The sequence below is a fragment of the Hippichthys cyanospilos genome, chromosome 10 (assembly GCF_059441005.1).
Source record: "Hippichthys cyanospilos isolate Australia breed blue-spotted pipefish chromosome 10, RoL_Hcya_1.0, whole genome shotgun sequence".
Taxonomy (NCBI): domain Eukaryota; kingdom Metazoa; phylum Chordata; class Actinopteri; order Syngnathiformes; family Syngnathidae; genus Hippichthys; species Hippichthys cyanospilos.
In genome coordinates this window covers 11,457,726-11,470,041 of record NC_142378.1, presented here as the reverse complement: position 1 = coordinate 11,470,041, position 12,316 = coordinate 11,457,726, and the positions used below count along the sequence as shown (strand labels likewise).

Here is a 12,316-nt window from a genome sequence, read left to right as displayed (position 1 = left end):
AGTGAACCAGTGTAATAGCACACAACCGGACAATCAACGGCAGACGTAAATAATTCACGTGTAGGCGGAGCTATTGTCACAAATACTGGTTTCTCACGGGGGAGATTTGATAATATGATACAGCCACCACTAATGAATTTCACTTGCTAACTTATAAAAAAATGCCGTTTCTTACAGCTAAGCATACTTAAGTCTTGCCTGTATCATAGCATATCTGGATGTTCGGTGAAATTGGATTAACTTTGCATGTGGCACTTCCCTGTCTCTCTTTACCCAATAATAAATGCAGGGAGTCTCCTTCATGTGTTTAACGCTGCCTGGAGACTGGTGTCGGCCTCCAATCCCTTAATTATTAACTTGACGTTTTATGCTTGCCGTTTGATCACCACACATCTCGATGAGTCAATTGTATCATCTTGCCAAGGACACTATGTCATTGTCACTATTTTCTCTTCTCTCTCTCTCTCTCTCTCTCTCTCTCTCTCTCTCTCTCTCGCTCTCTCTCTTTCTCTCTCACTCCCACACTCTCTAGCTCTCTTGCTTTCTTTACATAGAATATACAGTCAGACATCAGTTGTTTTGGACAAACAGTCTATTGTATAAGTTACTAGTTGTATGAGAACACAAGTCATCAAAATAGCATTTAATTTGACTTGTATGGTTTACTATCGCAGCTGTTTTTGGTTAACGTCAATACAGTACATTATTTTTTTTAAACATCGATTAACTGGAGTTAAAAGATTTTCTAATAAAAATTTGAATTTATGAAAAATATCTTTTTCGGGAGCTGGATAAAGGGTTTAACATATTTTTGAGGTTTAATAGCTATAAAGTGAATCATCTCACCATTTTTACTTAAGTGATGACACAAACAGTCAGTATTTACTATTGTTTCAACTGATTCAATCCTCACATCTGGGTAACCGGAACCCTATCAAGGAGTGCCATGATGTCAATAGACGTACACTACATTTTTTATGGGAATGGGCAGAGAAAAAAAAGTTTAGGCAGCTTTGGTTTGCTCATTAACGTGTGAAATTTAAAAACAAACAATCAAAACACTATGCTCAAAGTAGGCAGGCAGATTCTCTTTTTTTTTTTTTTGTTCAAAACATGGGTAGTATTAACCATAAAATGTGTCACATTAATTACTTTATACATCTTCTTTTATATATAAAAAAAAGGATTATTGGAGCCATTGTTTGGCAATTGTTATCTTTTTTGAGTAGAGACGATGTTGCTCAATTGTTCATTATAGAGATTTATTTGTAAACTCTTGCAATATATGCTGCAATAATGTGCTTGACGTCAGTATGGTAAAAATGGAAATTGTTCTGGAAGTGAATTTCCATATGTTAGCTTTTCTGCATTGTCTATTTTCGTAAAAAGGACAGTGCCATTTTCATATTGGTTCAATGAAATGAGAGCGACATATGCATGCCATTTGCCCATTTCAAGTAACTGATCATTGATAACCTCTGGCTCTTGGAAGTAATTGTAATATTAGTGTTTAGGTACCAAATGGGAGAAAAGTGTGGGGTTTCACCAGAAAAAAAAAAAAGTCTCATACAGCATGAAACAGTTGTGTGTTTAAATGGCAGAATTGGGATATTTTCCATTCTTACCTCTGAAGCTTGTTGCATGTTCGAGTAATGATAATTTCATATGTAATTTTCATGTGATTGCAGCCTATTCAAAAATGCTATTTTGAACACGGTATTATGTTTCTTGAGTATTTCCACTACAAAATGATGTGGGTGTATGATACAGAATGAGCAACTGTGGAGGAGCTACAAGAAGGCTGCTCGTGTGGGTTTTGTTAACATTAAATAGTAACATCCATTAGTGACTTCGTGTCTTTTCAGAGCTCTGTTGCAATACCTTTAGATTTCTTTAAAAGGGAAAGTGCATTAGAAAATGTATTTTTTTTATTACCAAAATCAAATAGATTTAAATAGACTTGTGTCTTGTGTGACGAAGTGCTGACATCTTACAGTTATTGTACTGATGTATCTTCTTTCTCTACAGCTCCTCCACGTTTTACAAAAGTCCCTGTTGACCAGATAGGTGTTTCCGGGGGTGTAGTGTCCTTTGTCTGCCAGGCGACAGGTGACCCCAAGCCAAGGGTTAGCTGGAATAAGAAAGGCAAAAAGGTCAACTCCCAGCGTATTGAGGTGAGTCCATTGACAGAGCTTGCTTTTCACAACCCTACACCATGAAATCACATTTCACATTCCTTCTGACCACTTGTTCAACATTCAATCCATATCAACGTTTAGTCAGAAAAGTCATTTCAAACAAGACACGAAGTGCCTACCTTTTTGACAGTCTTTGTATAACACATTTTTCAGCCCCCATTTGCTGTTTTTAAAGTCTATTTCATGTCCATGTTTTTACGAACATTTTTCAGAAATATATCATTCTACAATCTCTGTTCTTTTTTTTAAAAAATGGACAGGCTTCTCTTGCTCTTCTTTCAATTCTGATCCCTCTTTTCTTGAAGTACTGTTGTTGCAATTGGTAAACCCATGCCCCACAACTTCCTTCAGCCATGTCTGTGCCAGTGTACCTCCTTTTTTCTGTGTTTGATGTTCATATATAAACAGGCCTCCCAAATGGAGTCACCAAAACTCTTGATTGATGCGCAGTGTCTTTTAATTAAAAAGTGGCGTCGTTAACAACTGCAGTATGCCGAAACAGGCGAGCACGTACTGCGGCGTCAAGGGAACCACATGGAAGAGAACTAAAACGCAAGAAATGACAACATCGTCGGGGGAGACGCAGCGTTTCAGTAGAGGGCAAAATACAAAGTTGCGCTCTCCTCTTTTGCTGCATGTTAAGTGCAAAACAAAGCCAAGGGCATGATGGAGCCTGCTAAAATGGACACTTCTCTTACCATTTTAAGCATGCAACAAAAATATTCGAAGAGTTTTTGAAGTATTATATTTTTTTCTGCTGTTTCCAGCCTCAAGACAGATGCTTTGATATTGATCGAGATGCTCTGCTCTGCAGTGTTTTTGCCTAATTAGCTGCTCAGCCCTGAGACACATAGCAATGGAGCAGCAGGCTGCTCAAGACACATATTTAAATCTTAAAAGTTTAGCTTCAACCCAAAGATATCCACAGGAAGCCCCTCTTTGCTTCAATGGTAACTCGCTTTGGAAAAATAGCCTAGGTTTGCTGTCAGATGGACTTTCTGAATGACCATCTCAACCTGTCACTTATTTATGCTTGAGGAAAAAAAAATGTTCACATAGAAATGTAAAAACGACTTATGAATCTAAAATCAGCCTCGTACAAGGAAGGGATTTTAATTCATACTACCGAACCACGAGTTTGGTTATTAACACAAAAAAAACCACTGCAGTGTGGTAATACAACAGTGTTGTCTCACCTTTAAAGGGTGAGTCCCTGTAAATAATATGGGAGAATAATTCCTACCCTATCGTTATACCTCGCAAACATTTCTCACATTAATTTCTGAATACAACCAGTAACCAACATTTCATTTTGAAGCATTGTTTGTCTTCCTCAAAATGCTTGGCCTCATGACAAAATGACAGTGGCGTGACAGGCAGCAGATTGTCCGCGAGTCTCATTTAAATTCTAAAGCTAAGAAAAAGAATAAAAAAATAAAGAAATTACAGATCTCATCCTTTCCGTTTCAACAAATGATGACCTAATTCGTTCAAAAATAGACTTTCAGAATATAAAGTGTTTGAATTCCAAATCACACACTTTTCCAACAAAATTTTAACGTTCCATCAACAGAACATTGAATTTGACGAAGGTGCCGGCGCCGTGCTGCGTATTCAACCACTGCGTGCTCCGCGTGACGAGAACATCTACGAATGTGTGGCTGAGAACAGCGAGGGCGAGATCACAGTCAATGCCAAGCTGTCCATCATCAGAGGTGAGTTCTGGATTATGAAAGAATGTGAGGAGAAGAAACTACATTATAAACCACAAAGTGGACATCAGTGAGCTCTCACAGTGTTTTTATGATGATATTTTACCTTGTGAGTTTTTGTAGGGCTTTTGTCACAGACATGGAAAATCTTTTATTTGGCTGAAGGGCTACATCACAATTGAACAATATTCGAAATATGACCAGACTTCATATGGTTCCACATGATTACAACTCATTTGAGCATGTTTACTTCAGGCGGTTAGTAAAATTCATGATTCAATATTTTCACATTTAGCAACTACAGTGTACTCCGCTGTATTAATACAGTGGTTGTACAATAACCATTATACTGGAAGAAATTATTTAGGTTAACTGAGGGATGGAAATCTTGTGTTAAAACATTATTATTATTGTTAAAACAATATTATTATTGCTTATCCAATATCAGTTTTTCAGTAGAAAATGTGTTTGATGACTATCAGAAACAAATAGAATTACTTTATTGTCATTGTATAGCTGATATACAATGAATGGCACAACAGAAGCTACTCATATTCAGTGCTAGGAGTGCAAATATTTTTTCTTAGTGATCTTCAAAGCAAAATGTATTGTTTTGAAACCAGTAAGCAATACAATGTAGAGTATACAATGTAATTATATAATTTAATAATGTAATATAGATATTAGCAGCCTCTATATCAGAACTGGTCCATGACTGATAAATAAATAAATAAAGCCATTCTATACAATATATTCTTCCTTAAGGATAGTAACAGATTGATGTAGAAAAGGCTATTAATCACCGTTCCAGTTCCGAGACAATAATCCACTGTTAATTCACGGGAGAGCTTCTCTTTGACCCCAAATTGAAGTGTTTATGAGCGGAAATATGTGGATGCACACAAACATTAATCCCTGATGAGATTATCAGAAACTAGAAAGCTGAGGTTCGCTTTAGTGAATACCCCCTATAGGTGTTAGATTCTTTTTACGTTCTACCATATGTTCGGAGAGGAAGATGATGCGTGCTCACACACTTTTTTACATTTTTCTTCTCCCACACACACACACAGACACACATGCACACCATGTCCTATCTGTTCTCTCCCGCTGCCATCTGCCATGGACTGGATGAAGCGGAGCTATAGTTGGCTGACAATGCACATGGTAGGCCTTGCTGGCTGTCAGAGGAATGAGGTGGGATGTGTGTAGGGAGGTTTAGGCCAGGCTTGCCTAGCACGCTAAAAATAATTTTATTTTATTTATTTATTTATTGAGTTATTGGATGCTGTTCTGAGTCGCTAGAGTTGTGTGAATGCTTCAGGGTTACATCCTTTGAGAGGACATACATCTTCATACTGTATTTTGGAGAATTGGTGTCTTTCATGTCACTTGTGATAGTACAAAGTCGTGTTAAGGCCACACTGCGATAAAGTTATAAGATTCCTGGACAATCATTGCACTTTATTGTTATGAATATTCATGCTAAATTCAGTAAAAATTGGATCCAGGAATGATTGATTACAGGAAAACTTGAAACTTAAACTCATCTACACTATGTGGGCATTTGTGTATGTGCTGGGTTCGTGGAAGTATGCATGGGACAAATGTAGGGCAATCCAGGGGAGGATAAGAAAATATGGAGCGAAAGAAATCAACTTGACAAAGTTGCCTTCAAATTTTAGAAGACAGCAGCTTTCTGCTCTGCCACGCAAGAGCACACGCAGAAAGAGTCTTCATGGGGGTGTGGTTACTTCATTTATTCTTCATTTGAAAAGGTATCTATTGTCCTTTTTAGTATGGAACATCCAAACAGCCTATTTTATACCCTGTCTATTAGTTCGCTTGTCTGAGATGTCTCTTTTTATGTCGTCTTACCATTTAAATAATATTCTGAATAATTATAATTTTTTGTTACTTTTAAATTAAATGCATTACTGGATGAAATTATTTTCACCTTTAGTTAGCACATTGAAATACAGTAAAGAGAAATCATCTGTTGTGAAGATTGATAAAAAAAAGGACAATAATCAGAAAACTATTAAATTAGATGATTTAGGACGCAATCATGGTGAAGGAGTTTTGTTTCACCGAGATGACATTGAGAAATATATGCAAACCGAATCAGCTAGGATTCAACAGGCAGGAAAATAACTTGAGGACTTGGATGGAGATGAAGGGGGAAAAGGGGGGCAATGTGGAATAGGTGAAGTGGAAAAAAATGAATTTTGGCTCTTAGAACAGGGGTGAAGCGGATTATGGGACATAGGACAAGCCGCATGAGACACATGGACATTAAAGAGAGCGGCTGTTCTGGGATGTCAAGATGGCTGGTTTGGCGGGGTTTTTTGTACTCAGTGAACTGTGCACATAAATATAACGTTTGTATGGTCATTGCATAGTAAAAAGCAAAGTGCACCATGCTGCTTGTTGATCTCAGTTGGTTGGGCATTGGACACAGAGTGAGTCAGAAATCTCATGTGAAATTTTGCATTTGACTTTTCAATGTAATCTTTAAACAATGAAATTCCATAAAAATGTAAAGAGTGTTTGGAAAGGCCACTTCAAACTTGTACGCAATGTAGCAATAATTTTGGAAATCAGATAAAACATTCGTGAGAAATTGAGCCTTTTGTGTAGAAGAAAATGACCTTTTTGATGCATGTTTAATGTAATATCGCTTTTAGAAAATATTTTTAAACAGCATTTTAAAATGAGTAAACCGGTCTGACTTTAGTATTCTTCAATGTACTCCTCAATTATTCAATTTTTACGTAATAGACTCTCTTCTCCAACTGGCTAACAAGTTTCATGCAAAAATATCCACCAGTTGTTTGGACGGGCTAAAATCCTGAGAGGTCATTGTGTCCAAATTAGTGTCATGTTTCAAATGTGACACTTGCCTTAAAAACTTGACATAACTAGTGCACCTAAGACATTATTGGCGACAAAACTAATGTGGTTAGCAGAATAGTTTATTTAATTTATTTGTATGTGGTATTTTACTTGGAGAAGCTTCTGATGAGCTCGTTCAGTTTTTTTCTTTTTTTCTAAACAAATAGGCTACTTGTCATGTTGGTTGAAATGTGATAAATAAAGTAAATGCAGCATGTATGTATGAATGAATGAACGAATGTATGTATTTATGTCTGTACACAGTACAGGCCAAATATTTGACCCACTTTTTCATTCAGTGTGTTTTCTTTATTTTCGTGACCATTTGCATTATAGATACTCAGTGAAGGCATCGGAACTATGAATTAACACATGTGGCGTTATCTACTCAAAAAAACACCCAAAGTGAAATATCTTAACACATATTTTATATTCTAATTTCTTCAAAATAGCCATCCTGTTCTCTAACTACTGCTTTGCCCACTATTGGTATTCTCTCAGTGAGCTCCAAGATGAAATAGTTTTCATTTCAAATGTGCGCCTTACCAGGGTCAATTTTTCAGGTTATTAATGGGGTTGGCACCATCAGCTGTATTGTACAGATATCAGGTTAATACACAGCTGGCAGCTCAGGTATATAAATATTATTATTGGCAACTGTTAAAATTCTTATTATGACAAGAACCAATTGGCTAAACAAAACAAAACAAAAAAAGGAATTGACCTTCGTTACTTTAAGAAATTGAATGAGAAGGTGTGGCCAAACATTTGACCTACACGCTACTGTATTCATGTGTAATACATTTTTGTCCTTGTGAATATACACAAGCGCTATTTTGGCAAATCAAAATTATTTTTGCTGTTGTTTTTTTAAAAATCCTATGACGAGACTAGTGACACTTTAGTTTCAGCGACCCTTTCGTATTTACCTGCATGCGGCAAGGGCATGTTTAATGGTCTTCGACTGTGATGCTCTCTTGGCTAGCCCCAAACCTTTGCTGAATAGCCAAGATACTGGCTATCTGGCTGAACATAGTCCTCCAGGAGATATTGGAAGGAGGCCCAACAAGCAAACGGGGAGTACTCTTGAGAGCTGACTAAACCTGCTGTTTGATCTGTTTTTTTTTCTTCTTATAGGGACATCTTTATCACTTTGTCCTGGGGTTTGTTACGTTTTTGCCCTATGCGTCAATGTCAGAAGGATGGCAACGTTTTCACTTAAAATAAAGTCAGCTCATGCTGTTTAGAGAAATGGAAGTTTTTTTCCTTTGTACTTGTACTTGTCTTGCATTGTGCTGTAGCCTGTGGTCTTGTGATTACCACTGTGTGAATGAATTTTACCCAAACCCTTCCCAATGTGCAAAAGCTGCGATTGATGGATGTTTGAGTGATATTCATTTTTTTTCTCCATTGCAAAAGTAGTGCAATATAGCACAGGGACACTAAAGTGAGGCATACTTGGGTTTACCACTCCCAACCAGGTGGAACCAATCAAACCCTCTCCGTCTCTCATCAACGTCTCTCTAAAGTCTTTCCAAAGCTTTTTCTCTCTGCATGCCAAATTGCAAGCCTGGTTTTTATCCACCACACTGATTTCTTGAATATATTTTTAGCAACCCTCTTCCTCCTGCGTAGTGTAATTTTCCACTGGGTGCAGTAGGAACAGGTAATATATATTTGTTGGGATACTGTATACTAATGTTTTAGTTAGTGTTAGGGTGTGAATCAATTTGGCATGTAAATTTTGGTTGTGATGATAATTTGATTGTTTGTTCAAACCATAATCCACTTTATAAAAGTGTTTATTTCACCAATTGTTTTCATAGAGTTGTGTTCAAACAAAGATTTTGCGATACTGATGACATATGCAATGAGTGTTGCATGATGTTGTATTTACTTTTTGTGTAAAAAATGAATTAAACTGCAATGGTAATCAGCTATAAAATTCACTCTTTGTTTGAAGTCTACAAAACTTTTATTTTGTGTTTTATAGATGTTTGTTTGTTTTTTTTCTTCCCAGGCCCAATAGTGTATTTTTGTAATATTTGTTTTAGTCAACAATGTGATAGCAGGCATTGTGCTCCATTGCTGACAACAACATTTAATTATGCACATTGTGAAAGGTGTGTCAGTGTGTGTGTCTGTGGGTGCTTATGTGTATCTGCGTTCGTATGCACGAGTGAGAGAACCGGTTTATTGTTTGTAGAGGGTGTGCAAATAAGCATGCCAACAGCTGGTGCGAGTAGATGTTTACTTCTGGGTGCTTGCATTTTTGTTTACAGAGACAGTGAAGAATAAGCTTGCCTATATCAGCAAGACATCTAAGCCCCTCCCGTCCTCCCACATATGTGGTGTCCTGCTTGTATTCAGCAACTATAGAGAGAGCAAAGAAGAAGCCAATGACAACATTTAATAATTGATGTTCTTCATACTTACTGAATATCTCCAGTAGAAGTGCTTCAAGCAGCCCCTTTGCTTGGAAAATAGAATGTCAATAATCCTTGTGTCTTATCGGGTCATCACACGCTAGTCGTCGTTTTCCAGTTCCTCTGAGTGGGCTGTGTCAGGAAGGGCATCTGGTGTGAAATGGTTCATGTAGGATACCAATAATTGAAAAACAGTGACATTGGTAAACAGCCTGAGACAAGAGAAAAAATGTCACCATATATAGTCGAACTGTACAACACCCACTAATTTATCTGATTTCAATTGAATCTGTATAATCTGAGTTTGAAATAATGCCTTAATGTAAATGTAGATAAGACTTCCTTTTTTAGCTTGTACAAAAAAAGTAGATGTTCATAGCTTGTGCATTACTTGCATTAATGCCACTATTGGGTAGTTAGTAAATATTGTGAATAAAACTTAAATCAGCCATCCAGCATCCGGCCACTTGTGCAAACAATTTCAGGAGTTGTTTCACATCGTCAATTTTTAAAATGACAAAATAATTGAATCAATTTGATTTTTTTTTTTCCAGCTCTTTCACTCGGTCTAATTGTTGGGTGAAATAGTTTGGTAATGAGAGAGAAGAATATGATTGAAATGTTCACTGAGCAGAGAGTGCCAAGGAACATGAAACTGCAATCTTTTGATCATTAGTTAGGGAGTAACCTCACATTTCCTGTAATGATCAAAAAAGAGAACTTTAAATGTCCTCTCTCATTCAGCCCTTCCTTAACTGTACCTCATTTTGGTTTTGGCCCTCGTTCCTCGCATTCATGTATTCATGGCTCTTCAATGAAGCATTCAGTTCAACCAGTTTAATATATTTAAAACAATGTAATAATTTTGAAATTTGTCAAAATGCATTGTGTCTACAATTGATTGCTGAAGCCAGCAAAGCTTAAAGCGGTGTTTTATTTTATGATGATGTTTTTGACTAAATAATTGGCAGCAACTCATTTGGGGGAAATTGACCTGGCTTGTCATAAGGAGGCATGCAATTTTTATTTTATTTTTTTTCTAAACTTCAGTGGAGCTGAAAAGTAACAAATTTACTTGTTGTCAAACTGAAGCTGATGGCGAATAAAAGGGCACTTATGTTTGGCTTAATTTTTTGACTGATTTTTTTTGTATTGTGTCCACAAACATTTGCAATGGGGGTCCTTGGAAAATTTGCTTTCTAAGAGAAAAAAAAGCTGTTCCTGAGTCTGTTTTTCTGGCTTTTATGAGCACTGTAGCTTAGACCAGAAAATAATAGTTTGAACGTGCAAATATTACAAACATAATATTACAGTAGATGGCAAAACCTCCTTGCATAAATGTAATGAAATGTTCAAAACACATCTTGTACACGCCTATCACCAAAATACACATTATTATGCAGAGAGGTGTTCCCTATACTTTTTTTCTCAAACAATAAACCAGAATAGCTTTACCTCATGTATTTATCTTTGACCGAAAGCTCTCAAAAAAGCTATGGCTTCTGCTGCAGATGAAAGTTTATGGCACTTCAATTGATCCTTGGAACCTGTAGTGCTGTAGTCATGTGTGATTGGAAGCTTACATTCGAGACATAAGCTGAGTGGAAGGAAGACAGACGGAGGATGAAGTAAATGAAAAGGCAGTGCCAATGGAGCAAGATAAGTGAAGGGAGCCTCTAACTCAAGGTGGCTGACTTCTGAGCTTTCGTCATCAATTTTATATAATTCCTGCTCAAGCAGACTAACCCTGGTGACCCCGTACATCTAGCCAGAACCAATATAAGGCCCCTGTTAGAAGGGGGAAAGAGGGAGAAAAGTGATGATAAAGAGAGGATAATGTAGAGAGTGAGTTGTAGAAGAACACACCTTTTTTGCTTGGTTTTTCATTGGCTGAAAGTGCAATATTTGTCTTAGGACTTAACTGAAAGGAAAGTGTTCTCCAGACAGTTTTAAAATCATTATATGAGTTTTTGGGCATCTCATGAGTGAAACTTTATTCTTAATTGTTTGTCCATTCTTCATAGACACCACACATTTGAAACATGATTTGAAATGAAACATGACAACATGATACCAGGTTAAAAAAAAAAGAATGATTTAGCCATTCTATTATATGGCTTCTGTGACAATTTCTGCATTCATGTAGTGCTTTTCTAGGGACCGCTGTTACTAGGACGAGATTTGGGAATAATTTGGAAATTATTAGCAAAGAAGTCAAATGAAAATAGACTTTTTGGGTTGATGTTCACCATGATGAGACGAAATCTAATCAACATTTTTACCTCACCTGAGCAGTGAGTTGAGAAAGAAAGATGATTTCTGATGATTAGAATCCTTTCAATTGATGACCTTTGAGTGGCCCATCTCATGCATAAAGAAGAGATCGAGTAGCTATCTTCTTATTTCTCCTACATATAAATGAGTTACCAGCCCAGGTGACTGAAGTTGTTCTTCACAGAGGGTATGATGTAGACCTCCTGGGCACAACCGATTGAACTGAAGACCCGGTGTAATGTCAGTGATAAGATTCTGACGGCACATTTCATCATTTTATAAATACCATTTTTTAAGGAAACAAAATACATTAGAACAAAAACATTGACATACACTAGAATTCAATTATTATTTTCAGTACTATCATTCATCAATCAGTGTGCTAAATGTTGATTACAACAGGAAATGGTCTCCTGTCCTCTTTTCTAGCATAATAGCTTATTAATATTAAACATACAGTATATTGCTCTTGCAGTTTTAGTCTTTCAAAGTGACATATTTACCTGACACTCAAACCATTGTCACCGTGTTGAAAGCTGTAATCCTCTTTCACCTTTTTTTTTTTGCCACCTATACTTGTCAGGTTCAAATTGCATGTTGACATTAAGTAATTACCTGCTAGCCATCAGAGTGGGCCTCTGCTTATTCCCAGTCACTACCTATTCAAATGTGTTGTTCTCTTCATCAAGCCAACCTTCAAATATGTGATTAGTGCCATAATTGCGTGAGGCTTAATGCTCCCGAAGGACAATGACCTACCGGCCTAGTCTCACATGTCCATCTCACACCAAATCCTTTAGCAATTATGGAA

General features: G+C 36.8%; 1 protein-coding gene across 6 annotated transcripts in view; it reads left to right on the top strand.

Moving 5' to 3' along the window:
- The window catches only part of ptprsa (protein tyrosine phosphatase receptor type Sa), a 216,680-nt gene that overhangs the window by 106,775 nt on the left and 97,589 nt on the right, over positions 1-12,316 (top strand). For all 6 annotated transcript variants that reach the window (XM_088426524.1, XM_088426528.1, XM_088426526.1 and 3 more), the window contains exons 4-5: positions 2,029-2,174; positions 3,772-3,913. In XM_088426524.1, coding sequence (XP_088282650.1) covers positions 2,029-2,174; positions 3,772-3,913 — 288 coding nt within the window. The remainder of the gene's footprint in view (positions 1-2,028; positions 2,175-3,771; positions 3,914-12,316) is intronic.